Source organism: Eublepharis macularius, chromosome 4 (assembly GCF_028583425.1).
Source record: "Eublepharis macularius isolate TG4126 chromosome 4, MPM_Emac_v1.0, whole genome shotgun sequence".
Taxonomy (NCBI): Eukaryota; Metazoa; Chordata; class Lepidosauria; order Squamata; family Eublepharidae; genus Eublepharis; species Eublepharis macularius.
In genome coordinates, this window is record NC_072793.1 from 100016045 (window position 1) to 100036570 (window position 20526).

Genomic DNA, 20526 nt, shown 5'->3' on the forward strand with positions numbered 1-20526 from the left:
CAACCATCAAGTGTTGCAGAAGTGGCATGAACTGGTTCCAGAGCATACCCCTTACACCCAGCCAAGCAATCTAGATTAAGTCGTTCATGCCCAGTTGTGAGCTGAAGTTTCCACTAACCACCCTGTGGTTTGCCCAGAAAATGATACTATAGCTGTAGGTGATGACTCTTCTTTACATGCTGCCCTGCTGCACCTGTGAAGACCTATTATTAGATTGTTCAATAGACTGCCCATGTGGCTCCCCCATAGCCTAGAGCTGCTGCACAAATCTCAGGGGTCTGATGTATGTCCTGAAGGCAGGTGACTGCCATCCACCAATAGCTCTAATTAGACAGATGGTCTCCAGTGCTCAGCAAGGCCACTTTGGAAGCTGCCCTGATGCAGAATGAGTGTGTCCTGAAGAAGTGGGAGAGGTCCCTAAACACTTGGAAGTGCATCAACAACACCACTATTCAGTCCTGGCATGTACCTGAAGACGATGTACAGCTTGAGGAACTGCAGGACAAAAACCCTCATAAGTGACATAACTCTCAAGGACTTTGAAGTAAGTGTGTTAATAACATACAGCACCATGTTGTTATCACACCAAAAACATGCTGTGTGGCAGGCAAAGGCCTCTGTCCAGGTGGAAACTGCTATAAATATTGGGAAGGATTCTAAAAACATCAGGTTCCCTCAAGATCCTGGCATGCTTCCATTTCCTGGGCCATCTTTGAGCTCACATTTGCCTCTAAAGTACTCACAAAATCAGAATGCCCCTGCTGCATCAGAATGCATATAGTTAAACAATATTTAATAAACAGGTGAAAAAAATCTGTTATATCTGGGAAGCAGCTGCCAGGGGGTATTAGAGCATCTGCTTTGCATGCCTAATTAATGCTTAAAGACCTAACTTAATTGCCTATCATCTATGATTACCCAGTGTAGAACAATCCTTTATACATACGTTTTTCTCCTATACTGAATTTGAAAAATAGTGCTGCATGTACAGAAAAATTTTGTTTAATGTTTCCATGTTGGACGCATGTTTGCAATCTTCTGTGAGTTAGGGCAAAAATAATAAAATTAGCAATTTCTTTCTAATTTTTTCTTGAATATTTTCCAGGGTACATGGGACTGATTTTGAGGGCATTTCTTTGTTTTTATTTTCTGCAGGAGTGCAGTTTTTCTATTGTGTTTATGTGGAAAAATAACAAAAACAGATAAAATTATTTTTCTCCGGTGGTCCAGGGAGTGGGGCAGTCCTCACTTTTGGGAATAGTTCCTCCTCTTCAAGGCAGGGCCAATTGACTCTATGGATCCCATTGGGGAGGGGCTCGTCCTTGGCTCAGCAGTTTTTTCCAGCCCTGCATCAGAGCAGGATATCTGCAGATGCTGCAGAGCAGCGTTCCCAGATAACAAGAAAGAAGAGGGAGCAGAGACTGCAGGGAATAGCCCTTATTGAGCTCACAAGGAAAAGGAAGGGCTTCTCCTCCCCTTCTCCTTGGCTTGTGGGAAGCACCAAAGCAAGCGGCAGAGCCAACGGTCCTAGGCTTGCCTAGGCCCCTGTCTCTGCGAGGACTCTCAACAGCATTTTCTCCAACCTTTGAGCAGGAGAACTTCCTACTTCAACCAATCGAGGAGTTTGGGGATGCAGTTGAGTCCTCAGTAGTGGCACGAGTGAAGCCAAAGCTCAGGCGACCTTCAGGAGCTCAGCCTCCCCACGCAACAGCAGCAACACACTACCTCCTGAACTGCACTAAGCAGCCTGCGCAATAGTGCCAAAACCAGAGCAGGGACTCCTTGAGAGTAGAGGAATGCCCAGAAGCTAAGCAAAGAGTCTCCCCTCCCCCACCGCGCCTTTCCCTTCATCGCTGAATTACCAACCCCCTCCTTTTTTACTGTATTCCCTTTAGGTGGGGAAAAACCCTTGGGGGGGGGAATGGTGGCCAAGGTGAGCCTATATGCTTCAAGAACAAAAGAGGGAGCTCTCTGTGACTTAGACCTACCAAGTTTCCCCATTTCCACACAGTCACAGGTGGGGAGGGTCAGGAGGTTAGTGACATAGACCTCAGTGGCCAAGATGCCAAATCCAACCTGTTAACATGGCTTAAAACAGAAATAAAAAGAGAATTCAAGGACACTATTAAGGAGATTAAGGTACAGGGCACAGTAACTAAACGGGGTGACAGAAAGACAGGCTCCAAGAATAAAAGGTCTGAGACCTCCCTTCCTCCCACTAAACCAAAAAGGAGAGAGGAAGAGAATTGGAACCAGAGGCATTCTAGTCCCTCAGAGAATCTCCAAAATGACTCTGAGATTTCAGATCTTTCTTCCACTAGTGAAGGAGGAGAGTTATCAGATGAGTAGGAGGAAACAGCAGGCCCTATACAGGCAAGGCTTTTTCCACAGGTGGTTTATTCCAGGCAAGGGTACTAGAAATACCTCAAACATCCACAGGAAAAGAGGAAACAGACCTAGCTTGCCCCTAAGGTTCAGAGAGAGCTCTTCCTAAGATGGAAACCACTCAAATTGGTATCCCTCTACCATCAATGTTCCATAACTTAATGAAAGCAGAATGGGATAATCTGACCAAACCAAAAACCAATTAATCTGTCTTTAACAAGTTATATTTATTAGTGCCAGAAGCAGTGAAGAAGATCAAGCTACCAATAGTGGATGATCCAGTCACTAATCTAGCAACCAACTCAATCCCACCAGTGGATGCAGAAGGATTACCTAAAGACCCATCTGACAAGAAAATAGAACAAGCATTGCGCAGAGATTTCAAAGCCTTGGCAGCCTCCCTTAGAGCCTCAGCTATAGGCTCCTTATTTGCAAGAACAACCTTCACTTGGGCCTCAGATCTGACCACAGCCAGCAGCAAAGTACCAAAGGAGCTTAAAGGTGAGGTCAAGAAGATAGCCTTGGCTACAGTCTTTGCCACAGACGCCACCCTAGATGCCTTCCAAATGTCATCCAGAACCATGGAGTTCAATGTCACAGTGAGACATAACACATGACTGAGAAACTGGGATGTTGACTGCTCAGACCAAGGTGGGAGCAATACCCTTTACAGGAGCCAAATTATTCATAGAGCTCCTAGATAAGTATTTGGTGGAGGATAAGGAGAAGAAAAAGGTTCTGCCATCAAAAAGGAAAGAATCAAAAACAAAACATAGTTCACAGCCCTTTCGAGACTCCAAACGCCCCCTATATTTGGGTAACTCTAGACCACTCAAAGGTTGCTGGCAGCCCAGAAACAGAATGAAGAATAGAACCAACACCTTTCGGAAATCTGGCCAGCAAACTAAAGGACAGAAGAAAGGATACTCAGCATGACTACAACCAACACATAAAGATTATGGAAATTTGGGATGTCTGCAGACTTTTGCAACAATGTTGCATCAAACAATCACAGAAAAATGGGTACTGGACATGATATCTATGGGATACTCTCTGGAATTCGAATCAATACCACCAAAACATTTTATACAGCTCCCAAGAAATCCAATGAGACAAAAACAACTCATGATAAGGAAGGCCATCCAACACCTCATAGAGATAAAGGCGATAGAACCAGTTCCATCACAATATAAAAACAAAGGAATTCATTCAGTGCTCTTCACTGTACTAAAAAATGGGGATGTCAGAGCTAGAGATGGGCACAAACTGAAATACGAACTGAAATTTGTCACGAACCAGGCTGGTTCATGGAAGCTGGTTCATGGAACTGAGCAGTCAACATTTTTCACGAACTTCCACAAACTGGTCTGCTGGTTCTTTTGATTCATTTTCCAGTTTCTTTTCCTTTGAAACTGCCCCACCGGCTTTTTCACCTGATCAGAGGGGGAGGAGGGGGTTCCCTCTTCCCCCTCCCATCAAGTGAAAAAGCCAGTGGAGCAGTTTCAAAGGAACACTTTTCTCTCCGTTTGCAAGCGGCAAGAAAAGTGTCAATTTCAAACTTTCTGCCCCACCGCTTTTTTCCCCTATGGGAGGGAGAGGAGAGAATCCTCCTCCTCCTCCTCCTCCTCCTTCACCTCCTCCCATCGGGTAAAAAAGCTGAAGCTGGCATGGGGCATTTGAAAGCTCCCTTTCTCCTGCCTCTTGCTTGCGGAAGGAGAAGGGACCCTGTCAGTTTCAAATGCCCCGCGCCTACTTCACCTGATGAATCGGGTGAAGCTGGCATGGGGCATTTGAATGCTCCTTTTTTCCCGCCTCTCACTCGTGGCAGGAGAAGGGGGGCTGTCAGTTTCAAACGCCCCGCACTGGCTTCAACGGATGCATCGGATGAAGCCGGTGTGGGGTGTTTGAAAGCTACCTTTCTGCTGCCAAACCAGTGAGTAAGTGTCCCACCACCTGGAGGTTGACAATGGGAAGATGAACCGCAAACCGATCCATGAACTGGGGAAAGTTCATGGAAGTTTGACGTTTGCGGTTTGTGAAAAGCAATGAACCACGAATCATGGTTCGTTGCATTTTCCCGGTTTGTGCCCATCTCAAGTCAGAGACATCCAGGACCGAAAGAGGCTGAACCAATATATCAAAACACGCAAGTTTAGGATGGAAATGATGAGGTCTATAGTAGGGGCCATCCGGAAAAGGAACTACCCAGCCGCCATATTTATTTATTTATTTATTTATTTATTTATCAGGGCGGATAACATATTAAAAATACAATTAAAAATTAATGTTCATTAAAAACAACACATTTAAAACAGGATGGTGGACAGCCTTCACAGGGAGGGTTAAGATTTACACACCCCTTTTTTCCAGGCCGGTGGAGGTCCAGCCTCAGCAATATGCCTGGCGGAACAACTCTGTCTTACAGGCCCGGCGGAAGGCACTGGCAACCAATGCAGCTCACATAACATCGGTATTATATGCGCCTTATTTGGCACTCTCATAATAACATGCACCGTTGCATTTTGTACCAGCTGTAATCTCCGGGTCAGGCTCAAGGGCAGCCCCATGTAGAGCGAGTTACAGTAATCTAGCCTAGAGATGACCGTTGCTTGGATCGCTGTAGTTAAGTCATGGGTTGACAGGTAAGGGACAGGTTGCCTGGTCTGCCGCAGATGGAAAAAAGAGGACCTGACAACCACTGTGACCTGTGCCTCCATTTTCAGGGAGGCATCCAAGATCACCCCCAGGTTCTTAACCCTCGGAACTGGCACTAACAGTGCCCCATCGAGGGCCGGGAGCCGGAGTCCCGAACCTAATCCCCCATGGCTCAAATACAGGACCTCCATCTTCATCGGGTTCAGTTTCAGCCGACTCTGCTTCAACCAACCAGTCATGGCTGCAAAAGCATGTTCCAGGACATCTGGGGCTGAGCCGGGCCAGCCGTCCACCATCACATACAACTGGGTGTCCTCTGCATATTGATGACACCCAAGTCTGAAACTTCACACCAACTGGTCAAGGGGGTACATATAGAAGTTAAACAATAATGGGGAGAATATTACTCCCTGTGGGACCCCGCATACCGAAGGGTGGCGGGATGACAATTTCTCCCCAAGCACCACCCTCTGTTCCCAACCATGGAGAAAAGAGACAAGCCACTGCAAGGCAGTCCCTCGTATCCCCACATTGGCGAGGTGATGAGTCAAAAGATTGTAATCAACTGTATTGAATGCTGCTGACAGATCCAATAATAGCAGCGCTGAGCCGCCTCAATCCAGATGTCTACGAAGATCATCTGTGAGGGCAACCAGCAACGTCTCCGTCCCATGTCCCAGACTGAACCCAGACTGGAAGGGGTCTAGGGCTAAGACATCCTTCAGGAAGCCCTGCAGCTGTTTCACCACCGCCTGCTCAATCACTTTTCCCAGAAATGGGAGGTTCGAAACTGGGCGGTAATTGACCAGGTCAGTGGGGTCCAGCAATGGTTTCTTTAAAAGAGGCCTCACCACGGCTTCTTTTAATGGCCCAAGAAAAATCCCGGAGCCTAAGGATAGGTTAACAATGTCCTCAAGGAAGGACTGCAGCCCCTCGCCACTGGCCTTTACCAGCCATGATGGGCATGTGTCCAAGGGACATGTGGTGGGCCTAACTGATCGCAGGGTCCTGTCAATTTCCTCCCCAGAGAGTGGGCCGAAGGCGGCCAAGGGGTCTCTAGTTCATTCACTGAACCAACTGTGGCTGGCAAGTTGAGTCGGAGAGACAAGATTTTATCAGCAAAAAAGCTCCCAAAAGCCTCACAGCTAATATCCGAATTCAAAATTTGATGGCCTCCCTCTGGCATGGAGACCAATGACCGAACCACATTAAACAATTTTGCCAGGCATGAGCTAGCTGACGTGATGGAGGCTGCATAAAACTCTTTCTTCACAGCCTTCACTGCCACCTCATAGGCTTTCATAAACGTCCTATAAGATTATCTTGCCTCTTCATCCTGAAATCATCACCACACTCGCTCAAGTCATCTTAGCTCCCGCTTCTTCTGTCAGAGCTCCTCTGTATACCAGGGAGACCATCTTGCACGGGGGCAAACAGGGTGATGGGGGCCAATTTTGTCGATGGCTTCGGAGAGCCGGCACTGTCAGTCCTCCACCAACTCATTTAATGAACCGCTGTGGAGCATTGGATCCCGCAAAGCATTCTGGAACCCAATCGGGTCTATAAGTCTCCACGGGTGAGCATAAATCAGTTCACCGCCCTTGCGAGGGGGGATGGTAACCCCAGCCGAGCCTTCAGGACTGAGTGTTCTGACCATGGCACCGGTTCTACCACTTCGAGATCTACATTTAACCCCATCCTAAAGATCAAATCTAGCATGTGGCCTGCTTGATGTGTAGGGGTCGACACAAATTGGGAGAGTCCCAGTGCTGCCATGGAAGACACCAGATCCGCAGCCTGTACAGATCCTGCACATAGATCTATCAGAGGCCTATCTGCATATCTCCAAAAGGAAATATACTGGAAATATCTCTACATTGTATACGACGGAGAGCACTATCAATACAGGGCCCTTTCGTTTGAGCTAAAATCATCTCCAAGAGTATTCACAAAGATACTAGTGACATTCATGGCATTCCTGAGACTTCAAGGGGTCTCCCTTTTCCCTTACCTGGATGATATCTTGATAAAGGCCACATCCCTAGCCTTGGGATGGGAGGCAGTGAAACAAAAATCTGCCTGGAAGCCAATGGATTTATGATCAACAAGGAGAAGAGCAGCCTGACACCAGTACCAAAAAATCGTACTTCTTGGGGTCACGATAGACACGATAGAAGGCAAAGGCTTCATGTCACAGGAGAGACAAGATAAGGTCCATGATAAGAGTGATACGGAGAAGAAGGAAAGTGGAAGTGATGTGACTAGCCCAACTTCAAGGGTTGATGGTGTCTTGTCAGGACATTCTGCAGTGGTCGAGATTCATTACTCAATCACTACAAAGGTTCTTACTACCATTCCAGATGATTATAAGGTACAAACGTCAAAAAAGCTACAAATACCATTGACCCTTAGATAAGATCTGGAGTGGTGGATTGAACTGACCAGGTTCCAGGAGGGTGTATTATTCAAGGAAACATAAATAATTGAAATTATGACAGACATGAGCCTGAGGGGTTGGGGAGCACACACACAGAGGAAAGGATAGCCCAAGGAATGTGGCCAGAGAAAGAAAAACCCCAAAACATGAACTTACTAGAGTTAAGAGCCATCAAGAAGGGCCTACGGGAGTTTCAAGACATACTATCCAGACATCATGTCATGGTGCAAATGGACAACATGACAGCCAAGGCATACATAAACAGACAAGGGGGAACCAGTTTCAAATCCCTGAACTAGGAAGCAATGACAATTATGACTTGGGTGGAGTCAAACCTGAAGTCAATAAAAGCGGTGCATGTTATAAGACAGAAAATACAATTGCAGACTGGCTAAGCAGAAGTACAATAGACTAAGCAGAATGGACCCTCAACAGGGAAGTTTTCAAACAAGCATGCAAAAGGTATATAATAATAATAATAATAACAATAACAACAAACAACAACAACAACATTCGATTTATATACCGCCCTTCAGGGCAACTTAGTGTCCACTCAGAGCAATTTACAAAGCATGTCATTAATATCCCCACAACAAAACACCCTGTGAGGTGGGTGGGGCTGAGAGAGCTCCAGAGAACTGTGACTGACCCAAGGTCACTCAGCTGGCTTCAAGTGGAAGAGTGGGGAATCAAACCCGGCTCTCCATATTAGAGTCCCGCGCTCTTAACCACTACACCAAACTGTTGTAGCGGACGTAAATCCGGTGTTTGCAAATGCACAGAACCATTAAGTAGAGAAGTTCTTCTCAAGAAGAAAATACATGCAGGCGATTGAGACAGATGCACTGAACAGAGACTGGCCTCAAAAACTACTATATGCTTTTCCACCGATACAAATACTAAACAGGGTGGTACAGAAGGTGGTGGAACGACAAGCAGAGGTGACCCTGATAGCTACCTTCTGGCCAAGGAGGGCATGGTTTCAGGAACTGAAGAGGTTATTGGGTCCAGAACCGGGACAATTACCACAGATGATTGATCTATAAACGCAAAGGAAGATACAACATCCAGATCCAGCTTCCCTAAATCTCACAGGATGGAGATTGAGCACAAGCAGCTGAAAGAACTAGGCTACACAAAGAGAATGATTTCCACTATGCTAGGATCTAGAAGATGCTCACCAAACAAGAGCTATAACAATACATGGCAGCTATTCCATAGCTGGTGCAGGGATAAAGGGACTAACCCCTTAACAGCTTCAGTTAAAGAGATACTTCTTTTTCTACAAGATGGACTAGATAAAGGGCTTAGCACTAGTACATTAAAATGCCAAGTATCAGCCATATCTGCCATAAGAGGAGTAATAAAGGAGACATCTCTCACCCAACTTCCACACATTAAACAGTTCTTGAGAGGAACAGCCTTGATAAATCCACCTCAAATCCATAGATTCCCAACATGGAACCTTAACATAATATTATCAGCACTCACAAAAGAGCCATTTGAACCCATGGCATCATTCCCGTTAAAGGAATTGATGCTCAAATCCATTTTTTTTGTAGGAATTACTTTTGCAAGAAGGGTCTCTGAGATAAGAGCATTATTGGTAGACAGGGAACTTTGTATATGCCATAATGAAAAAGTAGTACTAAGACCAGATCCCTCATTTATCCCAAAGATAAACTCCACTTTCCACAGGAATGAGGACATAATATTGCCATCTTTTTGCACAAACCCGAAACACAAGAAAGAAAGGGAATGGCATTGCCTAGATGTGAGAAGAGAACGGAGTTACTACCTGGACAGAACAAATACGCAAGTCAGAGAACATGTTTTATCATTTAGGAAGCACTCCCTAGGGCAATATATATCTTCATCCACACTAAGCAGATGGATTAGGGAATGTATCATCATAGAATACAAAGCTAGATAGTTGGAACCCCCAGCAGGCACCACAGCTCACTCTCTTAGGGGAGCAGCCACCTTGGCAGTATATAGGTCATTTCCCTCCTTGGAACTGATATGCAAAGCCACAACCTGGAAATTGGTACACTTCTGTACCAAACACTGTAGGATAGACAAAATATTGTCTGCAGAAGCAGCCTTTGGAAGGAGGGTACTACAGCAACACCTTTTTTCAGAAATCAGTCACCCACCCCAGGGTACACTGCTCACATATATTCCAAAAGTGAGGGCTGCCCCACTCCCTGGACCATTGGATAATGGAAGATTTAAATCCTCACTGTGAAGCTTCCTTTCTCGGTGGTCCAGGAGTGGGGCAGTCCTATCCAGCCAAAGTGTCTAATAGTAAGGGGAGAGCTGGAAGTATCCAAGACATGTTCCAGTTAAGGTTGATAGGTAAAGTGAGAAGGTGGAGGGAAAAGATGTCTCATATCGGAGGCTCACACAGAGATACATGGCTTGGAAATGGAACTGCTGAACCAAGGACAAGCCCCTCCCTGCTGGGATCAATTGAGTCAACTGGCCCTCCCTCGGAGACGAGGAACTACTCCCAAAAGTGAGGACTGCCTCACTCCCAGACCACCAAGAAAGGAAACTTTATGAAATTGGTAGTGCCAGTTTATTTGTTGTATTTTAAATCTTTGTCTTACTATGTATACTTTTCTCTAAACCCTGCAGGTGTTTATCATAAATCTCCTACGTGACAGCAAATATTTTCATTTTCGACCTGTGATGGACACTTACATTCAAAAGCACTTTGCAGGGGCACTGGCATACAAGTAGGTCCTGTTTTCTCCGCTTATCACACATGGTAACCCTTTAAAATTTAAATGTGAATGTAAAGTTCTAATCTGAGTAATTACTGATATACTTTATATATAATAGCTCCCATATAAGCTCAAAATTTGGGGGGGAAAACCCTTTTATCTTGTATTTCTGAGGCAACTGTCCTGTGGGATTGCTGTGTCACTTCTGTGAAGCAGATTCTAGTGAAATGGCTTAGGACAGAGCTTAGTGCCTCATCTCTAACCCTTAAGATCAGGCTAGATGCCAGGAAAGTGTTCATTACCATGTTGAGTGATGCAGTTTTACCTGGGAAATGTAGTTTTCAAAGACACAGCCATGTAGGATTGCTGGGGGAGAGGAAGGATTCCTTCACTGCTTTCTGCTGCTTTTGCTGGCTGGTCAGCTGCCCCCACTCCCCGCACTGATCCATGCTCTGGCTGCTATTACTGCTAGGAACAATGATGAAACTTTGCTTGGGGCTCAAACTAGACAATAATGCAGAAGATCTATGAGATCTCCATTTTAAAAAAAACTTTAGAGCAACCACAAGGGACTACTAATTTGATTGCAGGAGTAGTGCTAGAGGGGCTTTAAACATTTTCTCCTATACTGTTTTCTCAAATTAAATTCCCTCAAACTAAGTTCCCTCCAGGTCTTGATGCTAGTTCAATAAGGGAAAGTTAGATAGTAAGCATACATGCACCAGCACAGGACTCTGCAGCTTCTTTTAAGTAACAACAAAAATAAAATGTGATCATAGGGCTCCTAATCTCATTTAGCTCTTTGTTGTGCTAGAGATGGGAATTTAAAAAAAAAATACCTGACATCTGACTAGCTTAGTATTTTTCAGTTGTTATGTAACACACCACAACTAGCATAAACTCTACTCCTCTATCGCCATCTATAGCGTCAGTGCAAACTGTCCCATGCAAGTCAACACTGTTTGGCGCCCTATTTCTTTGGTTCTGTAGCTAGCTCTGAGGCAAACTGCTGGAGACTACTAATGATGCCTAGTCCAAACCATCATTAATACCACCTATATCTCACAAACTCAAGAATATTGTTGGATCTACATCTTCTCATACTTTGCAGCCCGCCAGTTAAGATCCTCCTCGCGAGCCTGGCTTTCTGTGTCCCTGTCTGTAGAGGTGAAGTGAGTGGCAACCATAGACAGAGCTTTTTTTCACTGGTGGCCTGTGGAATGCCTTTCCCCTTTATGCTCATCTGGCACCTACGATACTCACTTTTAGGCACCAGACTCAAATGTTTCTTTTTACGCAGCTTCTGGACTGGGAACTGTTGCATAATACTTGTTTTAAGATGCTAAAATGTTTTATGCTGCTGTTATGCTCTGGCTGGGTTTTGATGGGATATGAAGTTTTCTGCATCACTCCACCAAATCCAGTGTCATGTGAAGTGTTCATCTCCCTCTTTAGGAGCAGCTACATAACTGGTTTGATATCCCAGTGCCAGTATAGCTTCTATTCCAGTTGTTTCACACTTCTGAAAAAAGGTGGGAGACCCGTCAGTCTCAGGAAACTGAACAAATTAATTCTCACACAAAAATTAGGATAAGTATCCTTCCTCTTCTAGAGGTGGATGTATGATTCACATTCATAGATCTCAAAGATCCCTCCATGCATCAAGCATATACTGATAACTTCTGTCCAGCAGACCGAAAATCGTACATGCAAAACTTAGGATAGACCCCAATTCCCTGCTAGCTTTTCACCTTCATGACTAGTTTTGTCATTTCAAGATGTTGTTGTTAATGACACAGTGCTTATACTGATTCTTGTCCTGAGAAAGATTGGGTTTAGTGCATTGAGTTTCTCACCCTGATGGCACAGAATGTTAACTCGGGAATCCTTTTTTTCAATACTTGTCAGAATATCACTTCTCCTGTTTGTTTTAAATCAAAAATATTTCGTGTTTTCTTTTCCAATAGTATCTGTTGTAACCTCTGTCTTTCATTTGTTTTGCCTTTCTCCATTAATTTGGAGAAACTATTTTGAGATTCTAAAAATTGTATTTTGATGCTCCATTTATTTGCTAATATCTCAAGAGTTATACTGTGTACAGCAATGAAAAATGAACTGAGTAAGAATTCTTGCTAACAAAGAAGCTATTTCAGAAGATGAAGATTTGTGCTTGATAACTTCAGAATTGATGACTGATACTGTTCTATTGGGGGGTTTTTTTACTCAGAGAACTGATTCGGTGTTTGAAGTGGTATATGGACCGATCAGCTGAGCTTGTGCGACAGGACCATATTCAGGAGGCGATGAGGGTATGTCTTCTATATAAATTCCATTGTGTTCAAAGCAACACTTAATGGGTGAGTTTTCTACTGGGCAAAGCATTGTCTTAAATTCTATTATTGTTTACCTAGAGAAAATGAAAACTTATTTTGTCTTGGACTATTCATTTAGTAGTCTTAGGGTATAACTTCTTTTAGGGTATAATTTTCTGAATCAGTGAGGTCAAATGTTAATTCATGTTGAACTATTTTTCTCTCATTCATTAACAAGAAGGAAAGTCTGAAAAAATGCCATCTGTATAAAATCAATATATTCTTTTTTATGTTTTATTTCAGATTATACCAGGAATTTGGTAGTAGCTTGGCGCAGGCTTTCTCTAAGCTTTCAGCCTTGAAACCTGGAAGCATTAAGTTGTCAGTAATGTTAAAGTTATTGCAACAAAATCATCTCCAGTTCCCCTGCTAGGGGTTTGCTTCTTATGGAGAGTAGTAGATGGAAGCAGATGGTCCGTTGCAATTTAGCTGCCAGACAGGGATATAGTAATAGTATGGGGACAGAATAATGTATGTGGTTATTTACATGTACCAAATCCTCCTCTGGCCTCAGCTGAACACAGAAAAATGTGATTCTCCATAAGTGGCAGAAGACATTCTTTTTTTTTTTTAACAATTTTTATTGGATGGGTCAATACAATCAAATTAAAATACATGTACAATTCATTTAATTTCCCAGAGCTATATTTCCCCACCCCTACCCTCCCCCTTTTCCATGTTGACTTCCAACAGCACTCCAACCCCCCATTATTATTATCACATTATTTCTATACTATAGTTGTTCTTGTCTCATTATTGGTAAAGATCTTAACTATATCTTATCTTACTTAATATCTTAAAACCTTTCAAAAGACCATAATTGTCCCTTAACATCCCATCTCTTTTCCATATATTTTTTTAGTTTTTTCCAATCTTCCAAAAACCTTTCCGGATCTTGATCTTCCAAATTTCTTGTTAACTTGTCCATTTCAGCCATGTACAACAATTTCCTTGTCCATTCTTCAATTTCAGGTATTTCTTCTTTCTTCCAGTATTGGGCATATAACATTCTTGCTGCTGTTATCATATAATATAACAATGTCTTGTCATTTCTATTAACATCTTCTAAATGCAAAGATAACAACAACATTTCTGGGTTTTTAACAACATTATACTGGAGTATCAAAGACATCTCAACACAAATTTTAGTCCAAAAGTCTCTACCCTTTCGGCAAGTCCACCACATATGAAATAGAGAGCCCTCATGCGCCTTACATTTCCAACACTTATTGGATAGCTGTTTATTGGCTATGGCTAATTTTTTTGGTGTTAAATACCATCTATATATCATTTTATAGCCATTCTCTCTTACACTGGTACATGTTGATATTTTTAACGCGTTTTTCCACAATTGTTCCCACGCTTCCATCGTTACTTCATTATTACAATTTATTGCCCACTTTACCATCTGTAGCTTGACTGTTTCATCTTCTGTGAACCACTTCAATAACAATTTATACATTTTTGAAACTGCTTTAGTATTATCTCCTAACAAAAGTTCTTCAAATTCTGAGTTTTTAATTCTAAAACCTGTTTTCCTTTGGTCTGAGTCAAATAAATCTTTTATTTGTCTGTATTGTAACCAACCATACTTAAAAGGCAACTCCTCATTTGGTTTAAGCTTCAGCTCCTTATCTGCTACTTCTGTTAAGTCCTTGAGGGTAAGCCATTCTTTTCCCTTATACTCTAGATTTGGGTTGATCACCTCAGCTGGTATAATCCACAGTGGTTTCTTCTGATCTATATATTTTTTGTACTTTAGCCAAGTCAACAATAAATTCCTTCTCAAATAGTGGTGCTGGAACATTGCATCCATTTTATACTTATTGTACCACATATATGCATGCCATCCAAAAAGCTTATTATCGTCTTCCAAGGTTAACAAATTATGATTGCTTAAAGACACCCATTCTTTTAACCAGACTAGGCATATCGCTTCATGGTAAAGTCGAAGATCAGGTAACTTCATTCCACCTATTTCCTTCACATCACAAAGAACTTTTATCTTTACTCTGGGTTTCTTTCCTGCCCACACAAACTCCGATATTTTCTTCTAGTGGCAGAAGACATTCTTGTGATACACCTCTCACTTGCTCTGCATGCAGGGCATATACAAATTTAATTGAAACTGCTTCTACTTTTGATTGGAGATGGACCTCCAGTCCATTCCCTACTTGCTCCTTAAACCGTATGAGTTTTCACAGCGCCTTTTCACCTTTCTAGGGTTTTTCCTAATTGACTGAGACTAGTGAGAATGCCAAAACAATGATGAAAACAGATTTTTTCACCACTTCATAGCTAGTATCAACCACAGGGAAGGCAAACAAGAAAAAGTACTTCTTGGATGTTCCAGGAGTATACTGTGGCTGCAATAGCTGGAATCTTGCCTCTACAGCCATATGCAACTCCATCCTCATCCATGCTGTCCTCCCAGTCTGTGGGAGGTGCAGGTGATCTACCAGCCTGGCCGAACCTCTCCACAGTGGTCTCCATTTCCTTCTTCCATGTAAAGGCTTCAGCAGTTATGAGAAGTGTTCCATTAGCCTTACATTGTGTTGAGGCTTTGGCATTCACCTTGCCTGAAAGGAAATGGGATGGAAGAATGGAAGGAAAAAGTGTGCTCATCTTCACTGACATCATGATGGTGAAGATAGTTTTAGGTGGGTAGCCATGATGGTGTGCAGTAGAAGAGCAAGATACAGGTCCAGTAGCAGGGCCGGATCAAGGGGGGGCATGGGGGGTAGTCTGCCCCCGGCGCTGCCAGGGAGGGGGCATTGGGAGCAGCTGCCAGCTGCTGGGAGCATGCGGGTGGCAGCGCGGGCAGCCTCGCAGCCTCCCGCGCTGCCTTTTGCCTGCCCTGCAGGACAGGGCACGCGTGGCAAGTCGGCCACGCCCTGTCCTGCAGGGCAGGCAAAAGGCAGTGCGGGGGGCTGCGAGGCCGCCCGCGCCACTCGCCTGCGGGGAGGCGAATGGCACAGGTGGCTTCCCAGCCCCGCACGCTGCCTCCCACCACTCCGCACTGCATAATGATGTCACCAAAATGACATCATCACACAGTACCGGGAGCGCTCTGCGTGCACATGCAACCAATCAGACTAGGGTTGCCCTGGGCGCCGGCAACCCTAAATCCGGCCCTGTGCAGTAGCACCTTAAAAACCAACTAGATTTCCAGGGTATGAGCTTTTGAGAGTCAGATGGTGAAGGTGTGCACATGAATCAGCAGGGAGGCACAAATTCCCACTCACTTTAACACAAAGCTCTATAGATGCTTCTTTAGGTAGAAGATAACATGGCATTTCTTCAAGCACAGCATCGCAAGGCCTATTCATCCTAATTGACTGGCTCAGCTGTTGGGAGCTAGACTCCATAGGCCTCCCATGCCTGGACCTATTCACATCATCAGTTAACAGCAAAATCCCAAGTTCCTGTTGAGATTCCAGAGGAAGAAGAGGTAGAGGGCACTATCACCACTCAGTGGTCCTTGTGGCTTTTCTACTCATACCCCGCAACTCCATTCATTGCAGGATCTGCAGAGAAGCAGCTGAAGTCATCTTAACAACTCCCTGTTGACCAGGAAAGTCCTGGTTTTCTGAACTAGTGTCAGTGGCTCAGCTTACTCTCTAGATAATCCGGCCAGCACACAACATTTTCTTTCAGGGCTGTTTCTTCACTCCATTCTGGGCTGGCTGTGCCTCTTCACCTGGAGAATGAAAGGAAGACTCAAGAAACTTTTGGTTACTAGCTAGGATTATGATGTCTTACTAATATCTAGATGATCATCTGCTTTAAAAATATATGATCACCTGAAAAGCCTTCACCTAGTATTATCACAGGAAACAAGTCAGTCCCCAAGCAGTGAGGTTCCAGAAAGTTTTGCTTTTTGTCCATGATGGCCTGGTGTAGGGACTACATCCCGATACTCTTTGCTGTCACAAAGTAGCCCTCTCCTCTGTTGTCAGTCTTTATACTTACATAGCCACAGCAAGGTTCCTCAGGGGAATGTCTCTCTCCCCTCTAACCCTCCCATATAACACTGGAGCCCATCAAGAGTCCTTTGCAGGGTTCTTTGTGCACTGCATAAATGTCCATTTGAAATCCTGAAGACTATTGCATTGAGGATTCAATCCTTCAGGATGACTTTCTTTCTTTATACTAAGGACAGACCCCCTTACTTCAACCAGGTGATCTGACTACTTTCCTTCTACTTGTATCCTAATCAATCTAGAGAGCAGGGCTGGCATGAACTGGATGTCAGGAGGGTGCTAAAGATTTGCATCAAGCACATGGTACAATTCACCAGAGATAGCCTTAGGCAAATGACTCTTCTGGCAGTTCAATCCCCAATAATTCACTTTCATCTCCCACCTGGGATGAGACAGGTTTTTTGACAACTCATCACAAGGAAACATTCATTCACTGATAGAGAATGAAGCATTGGACTTGGTGTGGAAGTTTCTTCTCATCAGTGTATTGGAAAGTATTCTTTCCTGCCATTGTGGTGGCTGAGGAATTTGAGAGAACAACCACATGGCACAGAACCCTGTCCATCCTTAGTTAGTTTCTTTTAGTTCTTTGCTTTCATCTTTTACTTCTGGTCCTTTCCCATTTTCTGCCACTTGGTAGTCTCTCTAGTGTCTGATTTGGTAGAAATTATTCTTACCTTGTACCTTTGCAAGTCATGGACTGGGGTCCACCTCCAACCAGACATAGAAACAGTTTTAATTAAATTTGCATATGCCCTACTTGTAGAGTGAGTGGATGACATTACTCATCACAAGGATACATTCCAATCCACTGATCAGAAGAAACCTTCAAAGTAAGTCCAGTTTTTCTTTTAATTTCAGTGTCTTCAGTATAGCATTTTTACTCTCTACTATTAATTTTCCCAGTAAAATTGGGGAACTGGGTTTTTTAAAAGTATTTATCTTTGGCCATATATTTTTCATCTTTCCTATAGATTCTATAGAATTTTGTAAAATAAACTACTTTTAAGAATTTGATGTATGGCAGGTAGAGATGGGCACGAACTGGAAAAGAAACAAACTATACAGTTCATGGTTTGTCGCATTTCATAAACCTGCCCCAGTACACGGACCGGTTCATTTGGTTCATGAAAACATCACATCCAGGTCAGCAAATTGTCAATTCCGAGTCAGCAGAAAGTCACTTCCTGGCCAGCAGAAGGCCACTTCCGGGTCAGCAGGAAGTCTGCAGGAAGTCCATCCCCTGTTGCCTAGGAAACTGATTGATTGGTGCCAGGCTGTCTGCAGTGACGAACCAAAAAATGAACCAAATGAACCAGCCTAAAGTTCATGGCGGTTCGTCAGAAACGGACTCTGACAAACCGCTGGTTCATGAACCACGAACTGGCCTGGTTTGTCACGAACTTTGGTTCGTATTTTGGTTTGTGCCCATCTCTAATGGCAAGACATAGACCTTAGGGATAGATAAATAACATGTTTTGCATATTCTGATCAGAACTTCAGAGATTGGCTTCATGACTGAGGCCAACGTAAATATTGTTACTTTGAATAGAGGTCAAGAATCATGTCAAGCCAGGCTGTTGTAAAGATTACAAAGTTAAAGTAAGTGAGGTTATTTCAGGACTTGGGAAGAGCAAATATTAAAGTGCACCATCTTTACATGCCATATAAATATTTCAGCTTTTTCAAATAGTTAAAATTAGCTGAACTGAAAATTTGATTAGGGAAAATATTTAATAAAAGACACGTGTTATGATCTGAGTGCTTGTATAAGAGAGACTTAGTATAATTCCTAGCTGAAAAAAAGTTAATTACATTATCATAACTGCCTAATTTAGTTGGAATTGTCGCCATTCACTAAACTAAATAATTTAATGAAACAGTGCATTTTAAGAAATGGGACATTTTTCATAGAAAAAAAGTGGAAAATGTATCAGTCTTCACATCACTACATGTATGTTCCGCTCAGCAACACAAACTTACTGGGAGAAATCATTTAATCTTTGTACTGTACTGCAGTCCTGATCCAATTAATGAATCCAATGGGCACTTTTAAGAAAAAAAGTTGAAATATTGGGAAATCTGATGATGTATGTCCCACATCATGTGGCCATATAATGATATTCATGCAGGCAGATCAACATAGAAAAGTGTTCATTTTGTATGATTGAATTGCTCTTTGTACTATAGACAGATGGATAGGTTTCATTCATTCTAAATGAGAAAATATTTCATAGTTCTTTTCTTTTATTTCATAGTTCTCTCCAAAATTTCCTAATTTTAGTGCTAGAAAAATTGAAGACATTCCTTGGGGGAAAAAACCAGGAGGGTTATTTTTCCATTCCCCCCCCCCTTGGTCCACCCTTCACAACTACTCGGGACCCAAGAAAAGACAGCATACCTCCTCATGGTGGTTTAGCTACTGGATCTCAAAATCATCTAGTTCTTCTAGCTCACTCTACTAGACTTATGGCTACATCCTCCATTTTCAGTGGATGGATTCCTCTTCCTGAATTCTGCTAAACATTCACACAGGCCCAGTCTTCTGGCTATATGAAGCACTATGCCCTAGATGTCAGAGCCAGAGCAAATGCATCCTTCAGCTGAGCTGTTTTCAACATTCTCTTTTCCTGAAGCATGTGTACCCACCTATGGGTAGGTAGGCTTGTAGTCTATACTCATCAGTGTGATGCACAGAGACCACAAAAAAAGTAAAAACCTGTAACTCTTGTTTTTTGAGTGATCATTTGTACATTTACACAACCTATCTTCCTTCCAGCAGTGCCTTTTACTGACTGTGGAATTCTCTTACAGTTTGGAATGAGCTAAGCAGGAAGCTGCAACTCCATTGTGTATGAGAAGTTTGAACTGCATCTCTGAGGCGAGAGGACTTTTGAACCTAATACTAGAAGGTTCCAAGTCAGGGCTCTGCACAGATGCAAAGCCCATCATTGTGAATTGACAGATCACTATTTGAAGAACAAAAACTACAGATAAACAACTCATTTTTCTCATTCTTAGGAAAGAGATACAACCTTAATCCCCCACTAATATCTGGGATTAGTAAGTACTAGGGAATAACACATTTTCAGAGCTGAGTCAAAAATCTCATATGGTCAGAGTCATGTCTGATTTCTTCACACAAATGTAGTAGGCATTAGTATAAGATGACAGGCAAAAACCATAAAGTGCCAAATATGATAACTCTTATCTTCATAAGATCATAGATGCATTTACATTGTATCTGTATTTTTTCTAGAGTTTGTTTGCACTTGCAGGAAAGTAAATTTTGAGTATCTTAATTTACTGACTTTTAACTGATCAGATGTACAGCCTCTTTTTGAAAATGAATCTGTTTGTTAAACATTTGCCTACTTTCCTCTTCCGGCTTTTTCTAAAGTTCCTTTACTTCCTTCTCTTTGTTATGCTGTCTTTCTGCTCCTGAAGGCCTTGGAATATCTCTTCAAGTTTATTGTCCAGTCTCGGATCCTTTACTCTAGAGCAACTTGTGGAATGGAGGAGGAACACTTCAGAGTCAGCATCCAAGAACTTTTCCAGTCCATCAGATTTGTGCTCAGCTTGGATAGCAGGAGCTCAGAAACTCTCATCTTTACACAGGTAAAAAATACTATGTGTTTCAGTGCTATTCTGAGGAAGCACATAAGTTTTGGCATTTGAGTGTGATTTTGAAGAGTAACTTCATACAATTGCTCTTAATATTAAACTATTTATGTATAGTTATAGAAAAGAGGAAGAGTCCACTAGCGCCTATAAAACTAACAAAATTAGGTAAGATATGAGCTTTCATGAGCTACAGCTCACTTTTTCAGATACAGTTAGAATGTGAGTCCTTCTGTCCTTGTATCTGGGGGAGTGGAGTGATTATAGAAGCCGAATGATAATAACCGGTGAATGACAAAGGCAGGTGTGATTGAATGAGGTGGGGTATGCAGAGGGGAAGTGGG

The 20526-nt window shown here is 43.0% G+C and overlaps 1 protein-coding gene across 1 annotated transcript in view; it reads left to right on the forward strand.

Moving 5' to 3' along the window:
* The window catches only part of DOCK3 (dedicator of cytokinesis 3), a 566279-nt gene that overhangs the window by 316359 nt on the left and 229394 nt on the right, over nt 1-20526 (forward strand). Inside the window, exons 22-24 of the mRNA XM_054976377.1 lie at nt 10118-10218; nt 12434-12515; nt 20009-20179. Of these exons, the coding sequence (XP_054832352.1) occupies nt 10118-10218; nt 12434-12515; nt 20009-20179 (354 nt within the window). The remainder of the gene's footprint in view (nt 1-10117; nt 10219-12433; nt 12516-20008; nt 20180-20526) is intronic.